Raw genomic sequence first — 17,317 nt, forward strand, 5'->3', positions numbered from 1 at the left:
GCAGTGTCCCCCACCTGGGATTGAACCCACGACCCTCCAGTCAAGAGTCCAGAGCCCTAACCACTACTCCACACTGCTGCCCTAATAAATTAAATAGGGAAAAGGGTAAACAAGGGGTGGGGGGAATAAATACAAAATGTATTCCATTGCATCCTGACCTTTTTTAGTTGTTTTGTTAATGATCTGCTTCGTGCAGGCGCAAGGCCGCTAAGGGACTAACGAAACCACAGCCGAGTGCACAAACGTGTAATTAGTAATTACTGAAAGCATGTAATAAATCGCATTAAGTCGTCAGGTAAAATCAGATCTAACTTATACTTATCTGTGCGTAGATCTCTCTCTCAGGTCAGTGAAAAGAAAAATGATGATGATGTTGCGTCAGCAGTCCTTTCATGCCCTAGGGGACGGGCACGACTGCGTCACAGTGTGTGCAGCTTCGATATATCTATTCAAGTTTCGGGTCTTTAAGGATAAATACCCATTAGGTAATAGTTACATTTCGTACTGGATAGGGAAACAGCAGACACAGGGGGTCCCTCAGGACTGGTTTGGGAATCACTGATCTAGATAAATGTTAGAATGCAAATGTGATGTACATATGGTCACACATGGCAATCAAATGGTAATAAACAAACAAAACGCAGCACAAATGTGGCATGGGTCATTTTAATGGGAAAAATGTGTTTCATATCAGACATTTGATATTGTACATAGTATATAAAATAAAGTTACATTTTTATCTCTTGTACCAAAACAACTGAGGCACAATATATACACGAAGTTAAGATATACCCCAAGTTTATTAGAAGATGTTTTACTCAACAAGACAAGCTTTGAGGAGATTGAGCAGTATTGGAGTTATGAATCCCAAAACCAGTTTATTGGAAAAGGAACTAAAAAAACCCAACAAAACTGCACTACTGACAAGTCTATGAAGAGAATGCGGATTCAACTTGAATGTCAACCCTATTGAGAAACCCTATATTAACAGTGAAGTGTGATTTCCAAGTTTAATTCTCATTATATTTTCATACCTGAAGTGCCATCAGAAGTGTGTATAGCACCCTATTAAATCAGTGACAGTGGTGTTATGATGATTGGGGTTATTGTGAAGTGCTGTGTCAGTGCAAATGCAGTGTGTATAGCTAGCACCCTATTAAATCAGTGACAGTGGTGTCATGAGGACTGTGTTCACATGAACTTTAGAAGTGAAGAACTAGAATATATAAAAGAGCATTACACAGCATTTTTCACAGAAAACTGATAACTTCCCTTAACAATACACTTTAGACAGGCAACCCTTTTGTCTGTATTGTCCATTACTTTCATGTGCAGTAAAACACATTTCAATTAAAATTACACAACACATTTCAATTAAACACAGCATGATACAAAAGTTTATACAGCAAGGTTTACATTCTGCCTTTGCGTAATAAAACCTGCTATTATGCAACCTTGCACGCGGGTCATTGCATGTACAATTTGCATGTACTCAACCACCCCTTGCACTAAACAAGTTCATTAAAATGGAGAGCTCATTCAGATTAATCTCTTTGCAAATATTATTTCAAATTAAATAACAGCAATCATGTTTTTTGTCAAGTATGTTAGTAGTTTTTGCTGCTAAATAGAGGGACAATCACATAACTAACTGACACCTGGATCTCATACAAAACAAAAAGTCTACATGTTTCGAGCATTTTCCCCCCAGAATACTGTGGGTCCCACATCAATCTACCTGAATAATACACAAGAATCATGTTTTGAAAACAAGACTGTGAATAACAATCAACAATCAGCGTGTATTGTTTTGGTAGTGTGGGTCCGTCTTAAGGCTTAATCTGGGGTACCACTAGGAATCTGTTAAATAATACAGAACAAGGTGTGTCCAAACATGCAACCAATGCGAACAGCCTTTTTCATTGTTGGTTTTGTTTTAGAACATCACTTAAAATCAACACACAAGTGAACAGTGTACCTCACTTTAACAGAGATCAGAATGGGCTGAAGTTAAGGAAAAGTGCTAAAAACAAAATACTGTATATCAGTCTAAATTTCATATTTATATACAAGTTACATGTTTGTGTGGCTAGATGGGCTGTGGATGAGTACCGTGTTTTTAAATATGTTTTAAATACCATATACCCTCTCATATTAATATCATCTGCATGCCTCAAGCTACCGACAACTTTAAACCCCAGAAAACACAACCTGCTACCTGCCAAAAAAACAAGATACTAATCTTAAATGCAAGGTTAATTTTCATAAGGTAAATAACTATTTATAATGATCTACTATTCAAAAATGCACTGAAGCACCAACCAAGATGACTGAAAATCAAGGACAACTCAGATTAATGTTTCCAAATATGCAGCATCATACACAACATATGCTTTTCCATGTATAGTACTTGCATGGAGATATAGATATAGAAAATCTCTATATATATATTTCAGTTTATTCCCAGCTTGCATTTAAAACTTGTAGAACAGGAGTATTACATTATGTTTCCCAGTAAAGTGTGCCATTTTAAAAACAAAATGAAAATACAATTGAACAAAGCACAAACCAATCTTACATTCCAAATAATAAACCCCAAGTAACTTTCTGTCTCCCTTGGTATTACCATGCCAAATCCCTTCACTCCATTAACATGTAAATCAAAAGTGCCTAGCTTCCAGGTTTGCTCATCAGCACATTCTCTGAGCCTCTTCAGAACTGGCTCTCACAGCCCCACCACCATCATCTTCACAAGGCCTTTGAAAGCAGATGCTTTTTTAAATAAAGGTGGCTGGATTACTGTCAAGACTTGCAGGTTCAGCAAGGGAGTGTTAGCTTAGTACAGAACATTTCCACAACCACAAATTCATTTATTATAGACGCAGTTTAAGTATTTCAAAAATTACCCCAATATTAGGCATTTCCTATAGCTGGAAATGCTAAAATTTCAATACACTGAAATCCCTTCACCATAATGCTAAAGAACACAAAACCACAAACTCAAGTGCCTTAAAGTATCACCTCTTGTACGCAATTGAAATCCTCCAGTCGGGATGGGGAAAAGCTCTGCAACCTGCCTTTTAAAGGGTACATAAGGACCTTTTATTTTATTGTGTTCATGTTCCCAAGTGTTGCTATAACTGTTTACGTAAGGTGTGTGTATTTTTTTTTCTTTTTCTTTTTTCTTTTTACATTTTGACCACTTTTTTAAACTTTCTAAATTGCATTCCCTGCCTCAAGATGGCTTCCCATGTACCTGCATGGACCTCTCAGAACTACATTTTCTATCATCCTCCTGCTCACATATGTAACTGAGATAGATTTACCAGTGAGGTGAGGAGGATGATGGGAAATGTAGTTCTGAGAGGTCCATGCAGGTACATTGGAAGCCATTTTGAGGCAGGGAATGCAATTTAAAAAGTTTAAAAGTGGTCAAAATGTAAAAAAAATTAAAACAATACACACAACCTTACGTAAACAGTTGTAGCAACACATGGTAATATGTAACAATAAAATATAAAAGGTCCTTATGTACCCTTTAAGTCCACGAAGAATTGCATCTCAGCTCAACAAACACATTTTATATCTAGTGGCTACTTGTCTACACTGTGATGTCTTCTTGTTGCCACCAAGGTTTTAAAATCTATTTTCCAAACCGGTACCTTTTTCACCACTTCCTTTTCTGTGCAGCAGAACTTTTTAGTTCTGATGCATTGTCTCTGAATACTTTTCAGTTCAAAATCCAGTAAAATACATTATACCATAGGTGAATGACACAGACTTAAATATTTACCTCAAAGTAGAAATGACAAATTGAACAAAACAGGGCCACCAACTAACGCAGCGCAGATAAATCAGGGTGGTCAACTGGATTTTTAACCTTTAGTTATGACAAGTTTAAATTAATGTTGTCATATAACAAAGATGGAATAAAAACAAAAGTATATTGTATAGATGTATTTTCAGGAGTGAAAGCCAACATTCCATGCTCTTCCATGAATGGTTATATGCACAATTCACAATCCCTACATATGTGCAGATCATGCTGGCGGATATGATTTTAGGTGTGACGGGAAAACTTTGTATAAAGTTATTTCACAATAGCCCTTTGAGCCTGTTTCCAAAGAGACACTGCCCTACTATAATGTAATCTGTAGTTAAACCCTTGATAAACTGTGTTGGTAAAGAACGTTATTTACAATACACTACGAGGGAGAGAAAACACATGGCTTAGCTTTCCATTGCAGAAAACCAGCTAGTTCCAGTATGTACAAATACGAGAACAATGGCGCCCACATTGAGGGAGTATTTTCAATCTGTTTTTAAAATAGAATTCGGATGTGCTGGTTTGTAAATGGACTTCCCATTCTAGCTTGGCAAAATGAAGGTCTGGACCTTCCCCAAAGGTGCTGTTGCATCCAAAAAACACTGGCGTATTCTCAGGGCTTCTGGGGAGAGACTGCTAAACAGAGGGTCTGCCAGTCTCCTGGAGACACCCTCATCGCTCTCCTTGCCGTTTAGCCCTTGTCCATCATGAGGTCCAGACCACAAGCCCAGTCCAAGAGGAAGATGTTCGTGGGGAGAGCCATATTCTGTTGTGTTGTGTTTTCCACACTTAGGGGGTAGTCCGGATTCCTTGGGCATTTTGAGGCAGTTAGGGCAGTAAAGGGGGAGTTGGTCAGTCTCTTGGGCAGTCTGAGGGTCAGGACAGTAGGTCAGGGTGGGGAGAAAGGAGCCCCAGAAACAGAGTGCTGTAGTAGCTCTGCCAGAGCGCCGGTCTCGACTGTCATTACCCCAGATGCAGCAGCGAAGGTCGGAGTTGGAGATACACTGAGGGGGCAGCACAGGGCTCGGGGGCTGCATTGGAAAGCCCAGAGTCTCACTCTGCTGGAGGAGAGTACAGGGGGGCTTCCCCCTGAGGAACAACATTTGCTGCAGTATAGCTGTGGAGGCGATCAAACCAGCAACACTGGTGAGGTAAACCAGGCTGAACATGCAGGCCAGCTGCAACAGAGAAGAAAGAAGAAGCGTCAGAGCACCGTTCAGACAGACTTACAAGACTGAACTGAGATATCGTGACATACTGGGGTGCGAACAGCTTAGAGATTCAACATCAGCCAAGTATTAAGGGTTTAGAAGTTTGCATGGACATTTAACAGGCCAAATACAGGTGTTTACATAGTAGTAAGTGTACAGTAAAAAAAATTCAATATTTCTTCAGTCTTCTTTATGTAAAATTAAGTGCTGAACACATCCAGTCTATGATAAAAAAAAATAAAAAAATATAAAAAGTGATGGGTGGTTTTTCTGATTGGTTATAAACTTTACCAATCTGTAAATGCTGAAACATTAAAACAGGTTTCATCTTCAAATGTAAATGTCCAGGAAATTAAACCAAAATGAACACCCCTCATACAGTTAATAAATGTAATGATCTGGCTGTAGAAGGCAACTTCATTTCATACCACTTTAATTTGTTAAGAAATCTGGAAACTGAATAGCCCATATATGCCAAATATAAAAAACATGAAATACAAGCATGCTGGCCTCTGCAGTCATGCAATGTGAGCTCCTTACTTTGGTGAAGTGCTGATACAGGTGAGTAAATGCTTGTTGCCATGTTGACTGCTCCAGTAACACACACAGGTCAGTGTAGGTAAACCAGCCTCGCTTCAAACCCTGCTTTTCTGCAATACTGTGAATTAAACAAATTGGATTTTATTGTAGAAAATCATTTTAAAAAAACCCATTTTGCAGTGCCCTCCAAAACTATACCCCACATGAGTATTAAAAGGTTCCTAGGCTCTGGCAAGCCAATTACCTCATTTTTGCTGTTCAATCAATAATTGTGGTAACTGCAAACAAACAGCATTCAGAAATTAAAAAAAATAAAAAAAATAAAAAAAATACTTCAACACTGATTTTTTTTTTTTTTTTTTTGGAATTGAAATATTCAACCTCAAAACTATAAAAATAACAATAGCCGAAGGATTTAACAATGTTTTTTATTTAAATGTTTACTACTCTGCAATTATCAAAACACAAAATGCCGTGTAGTATCCAATAATTAATTATTTAAAGCGAGTTAAACCTCAAAACCCATTTGCACAAACACACAGAGTAATGGGGAGTGTCAGATTTTGAGCATTGCTGGTGTTTCTTCATACCTATGCGAGTGATACAGTCATGTTCCACAGAGAAGTCTGTCCGGCAGTATTCAGACACTCTACTTCTTTTAATGAATGACCATTCTGCAAATTTCTCTCAATATTTCTGACAACCTGTATCTTTTTTCCTTACAGTATTTTACATCTCTTCACCTCCCCTGTTCATTTCATACTTGTATCAAGTAGAAGCAGCGCTACAGTATCTACACGCTCCAGTGTCAATGCTTTTGGTTACTACGGCAACGGGGTCAAACAAATACCGGCTTCATTATTGGTGAATTTCTCATACTATACATTACATTTCTACATACTACTACAAATGTAAGGCTAGGCTTGGTTTTGGGTGATGTTCTTCATGAACTAGCAATAACACATTTTAGGCAACTTACATCAATCAGTAGAATACAATGTAAACAGAAAATGTCTTCTGCTGAGGGTTTTTTTTTTTTTTTTTTTTTTATAAAAATGGTTATGGGTTTTTAGTTTGTCATTTATGAATTTCTTTTAAAAATACTGTGGCAACCAAGTAAACGTGTGATGGATACTGATAGCAAGGCGACATTTGCAAAGCAGTTTCTGAAGGACCCCTAAACTGGTTACTAAGCAACCCAGCTCAGAGCTTTTAGTAGGTCAGTTAAAATGCCACAATAAACTGTAAGTGAAATACAGTACTGAGAACAATTAGTTCATTAAAAAAACAGGAAAACACACACATGGTATTGAAATAATATTTAATAAATGTTCAGAGAGTATCCATCATTTGTTTATTTAATAAAAATCATAGTATTATACCCCTTCGACATAGCGCCGTAGCAGAACCTCCAAAATAGTAGCTGCTATGGCCAAATCATAGCCGTTGGCATCTCTGCTCCTGACACAAAAGCATTACGACATGTGACTGGTGTTTGAATAGTTTGTTGTTCCTCTTTTTACAAGGAGTGTGTAAGTAGTGTTGACAGCACCTTGCAGTAACTATGTGTTTACTGTGAATTGGATATTTGTGGTCTTGTAAACAGCAGGCCTCCTAGTGCGTCTCTCTATCTTTCCTATGCAAAAGTAGCATACGCTGTGTTTGGCATGTTTCCAAATGCAGATCTGTGAATAAGATTGCCCTTATCTTGCAATGTGAGCAAGCGAGCAAGCAAGCAAGCAAGCAAGCAAGCAAGCAAGCAAGCCTGTAGTCGTTAGGGTAAGCTCAGCAACTGACCTGACTAAACACTGTAGGAAACATATAGGGAAAAAATAAATAATAATACAACAAATATAAAATAATTACCAGTACAAGACTCTAAACTTTCTTTTCAGAATGTTACCAGAAAATGCAGTGATGTACTCGGAATATCTTTAAAACTGTATTTCTCAGAAGTGATTTGATTAATTATTAGTCTTCATTTACCAGACAGAAACTGATAACTGCCTTTAAAAAGCTTGTTACAGGCTAAGAGAAATGTAGCCTTGATATATAAATCAGTTTCTTAAATACTAAAGGTTGCATTTCCATAATATTGAACTTTTCTGTCAGCAAGTTTTATTCAAATGGAATGTTTAGTAGTTTAGGGGTCTTGTTTTAAAAATAAATCATGAACCACAGAAACATGTTTTAATAAGTAATACCCAAATCGATTCAATTAAATTTAACAAGGTGCAAAGAAAGAAAGAAAAATATTTTCTTTGCTGAAGAATTTGTGTAATCTAATCATTTAAAACAACCCACCAAACCCCCAAGAGTAACATGACTTCCTGCTGCAGACGGGGACTGCCATCCTGTTCTGGAGGTCATTTAAAAAACTAAGAAACAGAAGCTGTGTTTACTTGAAATGAAAATTTGCCACCTAATTTCAAGGTCAAATAAAAAGACCCTGAATGCAGGTCGCAGTCAACTCTAAATAAAGAGATACAGATTAATACCAGCGTATGTATTAACTTTTGTAGTTAAGCTTCCAAACTGGAAAATGTAAACTAAACTGTATTTGAACCAGATACCTGTCATTAGAATCCTGCATTGGATCAGGTGCCCGCGGGCGCACCCGACCCACGGGTTGGGGTCGGAATGTTAACTTTTTCACGGTTTGCTGTTCGAGTCAAAAAATGTAATTTTCGGGTCAGGCTCGGTTCTGAATTTGAGTCACCACAATCGTTTTCTATCTTTTCAGCGTACTCGTCTGTAACCCTTTCCCAAATAACGTATTAGAAGGTAAATGTACCGGTATATCCTGCACTGAAGCAGGAGGCGATTAGGGAGGAGTCAGCTGACTAAGCAGTGTTCTCGGGTTTGTATTGCCGCTTGTTTGATACGTCGCAACATCCTTTTATCACGTCTATTTGGTGATATTAAACATGTCTGTGGACGAGGTGAAACAAAATTGCAGGGTTTACATCATGTAATGGATAATAATTCAAGATGGAAATGTGAAGCGTGTGGAAGCGACATTGTGGGAGAAGTACAGTCGTGGACAAGTACAATGCAGTTAGAAGCAGAAAGGAGGAATTACATCTTTAAATCTGGAGTTGCTTAAAATCAGAAAACATTGCAGCTTAAAGCCTTACAGCTGCGTGTATTTTTCTGACAAGCTGAAACTCAGAGCAGCTGATTCAAATTCTGCGGCGTTCTGAGACACGGGGGAGGGGCGGAGCCCGCAGCACAAACAAACAAAAGGCAGGCAGTCTTCCCAGCCACAGCATGTGGAAGCGATATCATGGGAGAAGTACAGTCGTGGACAAGTACAACGCAGTTAGAAGCAGTTTGCAAGCAGGTTGACAGCTGCATAAGCTAAACTAAACTTCAAAAAAAAAAAAAAAAAAAAAGGTCTTCAAGCCAGTAATCTGTGACAACTGCATGATGTGGGAAATCCGAGAAAACCCAGCAGAGCTCAACCAAGTGTGTGTAAAGTGCCTCACGATCCAGGACTTGATTCAGCGATTAAGCCTGCTAGAAAAGGAGCTGGAGGAAATGGAGCAACAGGAGCTTGAGGAGCTGACACACCCACAATGCATGTAAGTCTGCACCCCTAGCAGACTGAAAGCCACCAGGGAGATGGAAGAGAGTCAAAACAGCTGGGTTCAGATAGGCAGAAGCAGGGAAAAAAGAAACTTCGTCAAACACAACCACCCGAAATCCACACATCCAACAAATTTGAGCCACTTCAACATTTAGATGACCAAAACCAACATCAAGAGAATGAAAGAAACAAAATCCAGGACCCTGTAAACAGTGCTGGCCAGGCAGCAAAAAGAAGGGAGGTCATGATTGTTGGGGACTCCATATTGAGAAACACAGCAAGTTCAGTTCGCAGTTTGGACCCCCTTACTACAACAGTGTGCTGCCTTCCAGGAGCCTCTGTCAAGCACATCACTAAGAACGTGGACAGGCTCCTAGAACGAACAGGAGACGACCCGGTAGTAGTCATCCACATTGGTACAAACAACATTGGAAGAGACAGACCAAGAACCCTGCAAAACAAATTCAGAGAGCTAGGAAGGAAATTAAAAGACAAGACCAAAACTGTGGTATTTTCTGGGATACTGCCGGCACCTTGCAAAGGACCATATGGACAGCTGGAAATACCAAATCAAAACGCATGGCTGAAATCGTGGTGCACACAGGAAGGCTTCACCTTTCTTGAACATTGGAGCACATTCTACAACAAGGACTATCTATACAGGTGGGACGGACTGCACTTAAACAGAAAGGGAACCAATCTACTCGGAGAAAGGATCCTTGAGGAGGTCCAGAAGCATTTAAACTAGAAAGGAAGGGGGGAGAAAACAAAAAAACAGAAGGGAGACCACATCAAAACAAGGGCAACAACTCAGGTAAAACAACTATTAAATGTATTTATCTTAATGCTAGAAGTCAGAAACAAAATGTTAGAACTTGAAGCTACTGCACTAACAAGTAACTACGATGCGATATGTGTTACAGAAACTTGGTTGTCTGAGAGTGATGGAGACGAATATAATATTAGTGGGTACACACTATATAGGAAAGACAGGCAGGACAGAAGAGGCAGAGGGGTAGCGCTATACATAAGAAATAGTCTTGAAGCTCAGGTGTTAAATCAGGACAAAGAAAACAACACCGAATCAATATGGGTCAGAATAATGGACACAAATTCAAAGGGCATAATAAAAGGAGCATGCTATAGACCGCCAAATGCTATAGACCGCCGAAAAGGAGAAGCCATACTAATGGGGGATTTCAACTTCCCCCATATAAAATGGGAAAACCCGATGGGGGGCACGGCGGACGAAATTGAAATGGTGGAAATGACAAATGACTGCTTCCTAACGCAATTTGTCAAGGCACCGACTAGAGGGGAGGCATGCCTTGATTTAGTCTTTTCAAATAATGAAGACAGAATAACTACAACAGCGGTCAGACAGCCATTGGCAAACTCAGACCACAACATGGTCTCATTTTAAGTATTTTTTAAAACCCCAAAAGTAATGACTAAAGCTAAGGTTTACAATTTTAGAAAAGCAAACTACGAAGGTATGAAACAGAGACTAACAGAAGTAGATTGGAGTAAAATAGAGAAAACATCCACAGAAAAAGGATGGCTGTTTTTTAAAAATGTAGTACTAGAGGCGCAAAACAATTACATCCCAAAAGTAGACAAATCTAAATCTAAAACAAAATGGCCAAAATGGTTTAATAGATCAATTAAAAAAAATAGGCACTTTACAGAGCGTTTAAAAGGTACCAAAAACAAAGTACACAGAAAGAGTACTTGGAACTGCAAACACAAGTCAAAAAGGAAGTTAGAAATGCCAAGAGAGAGATAGAAATCAATATTGCTAAGGGGGCTAAAACCAATTCTAAAATGTTTTTCCAATATTATAACAGCAAGAGAACATTCAAAGAGGAGGTTAAATATCTAAGAGACACAAATGGCAAAATCATAGACGAAAAAAAAAAAAGCAAATACATTAAATGATTACTTTTCACAGGTTTTTACAAAGGAGGACACGGACAACATGCCCCACATGTCAACCTGTTCCTATCCAGTTTTAAATTAGCATAACAGAGGCAGAAGTGTTAAAGGAACTAGGAGCTCTTAAAATAAACAAACCCCCTGGGCTGGATGAGATCCTCCCAATAGTACTCAAAGAAATGATAAAAGTTATTTACAAACCGCTAACCAAGATCATGCAACAGTCTCTTGACAGACAGACTGGAGAATTGCAAACGTAATACCGATCCACAAAAAGGGAGACAAAACCGAACCAGGTAACTACAGACCAATAAGCCTGACTTCTATTATATGTAAACTATAATAACATCCAAAATGGAAAATTGCCTATATGTTAACAGTATCCTGGGAGACAGTCAGCATGGTTTTAGGAAAGGGAGATCGTGTCTAACTAACCTACTTGATTTTTCTGAGGATGCAACATCGACCATGGATAATTGCAAAGCATACGACATGGTTTATTTAGATTTCCAGAAAGCTTTTGACAAAGTCCCGCATAAAAGATTAATTCTCAAACTGAACGCAGTAGGGATTCAAGGAAATGCATGCACATAGGAGGCTGTGTGGTCCAATGGTTAAAGAAAGGGGCTTGTAACCAAAAGGTCCCCGGTTCAAATCCCACCTCAGCCACTGACTCATTGTGTGACACTGAGCAAGTCACTTAACCTCCTTGTGCTCCGTCTTTCGGGTGAGATGTAATTGTAAGTGACTCTGCAGCTGATGCATAGTTCACACACCCTAGTCTCTGTAAGTCGCCTCGGATAAAGGCGTCTGCTAAATAAACAAATAATAATGGATTAGGAGTGGTTAACATGTACAAAACAGAAAGTACTGATTAGAGAAGAAACCTCAAAATGGAGCGAGGTAACCAGTGGAATACCACAGGGATCAGTATTAAGTCATCTGCTATTCCTAATCTACATTAATGATCTAGATTCCGGTATAGTAAGCAAACTTGTTAAATTTGCAGACGACACAAAAATAGGAGGAGTGGCAAACACTGTTGCAGCAGCAAAGGTCATTCAAAATGATCTAGACAGCATTCAGAACTGGACAGACTCATGGCAAATGACATTTAATAGAGAAACGTGTAAAGCATTGCATGCAGGCAATAAAAATGTGCATTACAAATATCATATGGGAGATACTGAAATTGAAGAAGGAATCTATGAAAAAGACCTAGGAGTTTATGTTGACTCAGAAATGTCTTCATCTAGACAATGTGGGGAAGCTATAAAAAAGGCCAACAACATGCTTGTATATATTGTGAAAAGTGTTGAATTTAAATCAAGGGAAGTAATGTTAAAACTTTACAATGCATTATTAAGACCTCACCTAGAACACTGTGTTCAGTTCTGGTCACCTCGTTATAAAAAGGCTATTGCTGCTCTAGAAAGAGTGCAAAGAAGAGCGACCAGAATTATCCCGGGTTTAAAAGGCATGTAGTATGCAGACGGGCTCAAAGAATTGAATCCGATTCAAGCATTCAAAATTCTAAAAGGTATTGACAATGTCGACCCAGGGGACTTTTTCGACCTGAAAAAAGAAACAAGGACCAGGGGTCACAAATGGAGATTAGATAAAGGGCCATTCAGAACAGAAAATAGGAGGCACTTTTCACACAGAGAATTGTGAGGGTCTGGAACCAACTCCCCAGTAATGTTGTTGAAGCGGACACCCTGGGATCCTTCAAGAAGCTGCTTGATAAGATTCTGGGATGAATAAGCTATTAACAACCAAACGAGCAAGATGGGCCGAATGGTCTCCTCTCATTTGTAAGCTTTCTTAGGTTCTTATATTACATTATATCTAAAAGCCCCGGGAGCAGTCACATTGACGGCCACACAGAAAACAATTGTATTTTGATTAGACAGAACAGTATTTTACTTTATTATTTTTATTTACCAGTTTGCAATGTGTTTAGCTGTAATTAGATTAGTCTCTACTCTCTGCCTGAGTGAATGACTGACAGTCTATTGTTTTTCAATCAGCCTTTTGAAAGGCTGGCGCCAGCTTGCCAGGTGCGCTGCTTTCGTCAGAATTAGCATCAAGACGAGTGAAAATAAATACTAGAGACCATGGAGTTTTAGAACGCAACAAAATATGGAATTGATGTTTTGGATCAGATGGCACAGAAGTATTCCATGAAAGCTGGGGCCAGACATGGCCTGTTCAGGTGTTTTACAATGTATTGGATCTAGCAGCCATCAACTCCTGGGTACTTTACAAAGAATGCACGGAGAAGAATTTACCAAGGAGAGAATATACTTTACAGTTAGCACAGGAACTCAGCAAGAGGCATTTGGAACAGAGGGAAACTGCCAATCGTGTACCCACAGCTGAAGCTGGCAACCCCCGTTGAGAGCTGCAAGAGACGCCAATGCCAGGTTGGCAAGTGCAATGAAAATAAAACTTTGGACAGCGGTGCCCTGTGCAGAAAGGTGGCATGGAGAAGAGCATTATCTGTGTTGATTGTGAACAGCCTTAGACTCAAGGTAAAGGAATACCATTTTGTCAAAAGAAAAGAAAAAAGAAAAAGAAATTAGACTTTTTTTTATAACTTCTTGTGGTGTGCGCTTCTGTAAAATGTTTTCTTCTAAGTTTATTTATCTGTGTTGTTCAGTTGCTTTTGCTCATCTGATAATAAACTGATTGCTGTTGAAAAATAAATGTATTGCTATCGTTTCAGTGTTATAAATATGTATGTAAACCGATGTTCAGATGTTTATTTACATTTTCTTGTTTTGATCAATATATATATATATATATATATATATATATATAGACACACACACACACACACACACATACTTCGGTTGTTCAGATGTTTATGTGACGTACTTAATAAAAAAAATGAATTACATCCGACTGTTTCTCCTTTCATACTACTATTTACAGTGTTTTGAATACAGCCGTCAGAAAGAGTGTTGCGGGGCATCTAGGTATGAGTATATCTCCGGTCCTTCTAGTGTTAAAAGATTAGTCTGTGCGTTGCCAGAGGCTCTCTTAGCAGCCATATCTGGGTTTCTTTGTAACCAATAGAAGATCAGTTTCTTCCATAGCTAGCCAATCAGACGTGATATGGGTGGGACGTAAACACTTTTTAAAATGTTTGTGCTTTGGTGCTAGACTTCCACAATTCAGTTTTCTGAATCTTGCATGGCTCTCTACAAATATACCTGGAGTGTCTTTCTAGCAAGAGAACAAACATAGGACAAATAAATAAATAAATAAAAAATACTCATCTGACAGACAAAGTATAAAGGCAAAACTTCTTGTCCGTCACACAAATCTAGTTGTCCCGGGCGTTGGGCGGTAAGAATTTGCAAGGAATCTCTTAATTCTTCTGTATAACAAAACAACAGAAATACTTTCCTTGAAGCACTTTTTAAACTAGGCCAGATGTTTTATATACAGATGTATCTTAGTAGCGCCCTAAAAATGTGAGCAAGGAATGAAAAAATGAAGCTCTGTTGTGGAAGCTGATTTACACAGGTACTTCCAAGAAATGGGTTGATGAGGTTCTTCCTTGGATCAATAAACAACCAAATGAGCAAGACGGGCCAAATGGACCCCCTTTTGTTGTAACATTTATGTTCTTAAAAAGTCACACAGAACATAATATACAACACCTCCATGAACCTATGCTGTTCAAATCTTTTAGAAAGTAAAATAAGTAAAGGGGCTCCCGAGTGGCGCATCCAGTAAAGATGCTCCGTGTGGAGTGCAGGATGCTCTCTGTAGCCTGGACGTCGCCGGTTCGAGTCCAGGCTATTCCACAGCCGACCGTGGACGGGAGCTCCCAGGGGGCAGCAACAATTGGCTGAGCATCGCCCGGGGAGGGGGGGGTTAGGTTGGCCAGGGTGTCCTCGGCTCACCGCGCACCAGCGACCCCTGTAGTCTGACCGGGCGCCTGCAGGCTTGCCTGTAAGCTGCCCGAGAGCTGCGTTGTCCTCCGACGCTGTATACAAAAGCAGCAATTTTAAAGTTACACATGAAAACCCACTAAGATAAAGACATTTTATAAAACATGCATTTTTAGTCTTGACTTGAAAACTGTAACGGTCCCAGCTTCCCTGAGAAACAAAAGCAGAGTATTCCATAAATTTGGAGCTCTATAAGAAAAAGCCCTGCCTCCCGTGTTGCTTTTGTTGACCCTAGGAATAACCAGCAGCTCCGCATCCTGTGATCTCAGAGTGCAGTTTGGAAGATACGGGGTCAGTAACTCCTGCAAATAACTAGGTGCTAATCCATTCAGGGCCTTATAAGTTAACAGCAAAATCTTAAAATCAATTCTATACTGCACAGGGAGCCAGTGTAAAGAGTCCAAAACAGGGGTAGCCTAATATGTTCACTTTTCCTGGTTTTAGTCAGAACTCTAGCGGCGGTATTCTGAACAAGCTGCAAGCGAGATACCACACGTTTTGGGACACCAGAAAAAAAGTGCATTACAATAATCAATTCTAGATGAAACAAAGGCATGCATTAGTCTGTTGGCATCAGAAGTTTGGCTATATTTCTCAAATGGTGAAAAGATACTTTAGTAAGTTCCCCAATATGAGTCTCAAATGATAGCTCAGGATCAAAGACGACCCCCAAACTCTTCATTTCTAGTTTAAGTTTGATGAGAGGCTGCAAGGGTCAAGCTCATGTAATCCCACATTTCCTTTTAGTTGGGTCTGTGAGCCCACTAGCATAACCTCTGTTTTATCTGAATTCAACATTAGAACATTCTGTGACATCCAATGCTTGATGTCTGTAAGGCAAGTAGCTAATAACACCCAGGCAGAAGAAATATAGCTGGGTATCATCAGCATAGCAATGGAAGTTCACTCTGTGTCTGCGGATAATGTCACCTAACGGTAGCTTATATAATGAAAACAACAAGGGACCTGGAATGGAGCCCTGTGGAACACCACAGACAACTTCCGATAATGACGATTTTACCTCCCCAATAGAAAGATCAGAAAGATAAGATTTGAACCAGGATAGGACAAGGCCAGACAGTCCTACTGTGCTTTCAAGATGATTCAGTAGGATGCAATGCTCTACTGCAGGGGTCGGCAATTAAATTTCATGGTGGGTTAAATGACCTGCGGGCAGCCACAGAGGAGGCCACTTACACCCCACCCCCCACAAAAATGAGCTCTACAAATGAGAACACATACTGAACAATTTCAATGTATTTCGATCATTCATATCATAGTCCAGGGCGCACAGCACATTTTGTATGGCTGCTGCTGTATTTTTGATGCGCGTACATTAAGATGTGCCAGCATGTACCCTGGACCATATCAGCTTTAACTGCATTTCCGATGGCAATGCTGCATCAATAATCTTTACCTGCATATACAACTCAATGTATTGATATCTGTTCCATGATGGAAAAAAAACAGCAGTTACATTAGGGAATACACACAAACGTTGTATTACTTAATTTAATGTTTTTATATCCTTTGGATTTTGTGTTAATCTGTATTTTATGTGCATGTAATGGATAGCTGTGAAAAATCCTGTGTTTTGAATTGCATGCATGAGCGGTGGAAAGACCAGGGTGAATACAGACTTCAAAGCCAGCAGATCAGTTTCCCTAGATAACAGGATCAATGTGATGCTTCACCTGCAGAGGAAAGCACAGGACCTATGAAGCTTCCGAGTCACACTGCAAAAGTCTGCCAATGCAGATGGCTACAGGTTCAGCATGAAAGCAATAAAAAGTACTTGGATTATTGCAGTAGCCAGAGTGGTTTCTTTTTGTCTAATTTACTTTTTTTGCAAGATTTTTAACAACCAAACGAGCATGATGTGCTGAAATGGCCTCCTCTCACTAGTGAAGTCTTGTGTTCTTATTTAAGGTGCACTGGGGCGTTGTTTTGACAGAGACGTTTGTCTTGAATACGCTTAAACAGAATTCTGTTCTAATAGCACGTAAAAGAAAAGCATCTACATTAGTGGCCTGTTTGTTTTAGAAATGTAGCACTAAATATAATGCTTAACTTTGAATTTTTCACTATTGAATTGCGTATGTTAGCAGCGTTTTTAGTAAAGCAGATCTTTGCCAAATACTTTTTTTTTTTTTTTTTTTAAATCTGCTGAACTAATTTTATTAAATTAGTTGGAAGTGATGATTTTCAAAATAGCTAACACTATAAAATTGTAAAATAAACGCATGGTGTT

General features: G+C 39.1%; 1 protein-coding gene across 1 annotated transcript in view; it reads right to left on the reverse strand.

The window, feature by feature from the left end:
* Positions 1 to 648: 648 nt before the first annotated feature.
* Positions 649 to 17,317, reverse strand: part of LOC131732880 (protein CNPPD1-like) — a 28,330-nt gene continuing 11,661 nt past the window's right edge. The window contains exons 5-6 of the mRNA XM_059021113.1: positions 5,578 to 5,695; positions 649 to 5,004 (exon numbers count right to left, since the gene is read on the reverse strand). Coding sequence (XP_058877096.1) covers positions 4,369 to 5,004; positions 5,578 to 5,695 — 754 coding nt within the window. The 3' untranslated portion in view covers positions 649 to 4,368. The remainder of the gene's footprint in view (positions 5,005 to 5,577; positions 5,696 to 17,317) is intronic.

This window comes from Acipenser ruthenus, unplaced genomic scaffold, assembly GCF_902713425.1.
Source record: "Acipenser ruthenus unplaced genomic scaffold, fAciRut3.2 maternal haplotype, whole genome shotgun sequence".
NCBI classification, from domain to species: Eukaryota; Metazoa; Chordata; class Actinopteri; order Acipenseriformes; family Acipenseridae; genus Acipenser; species Acipenser ruthenus.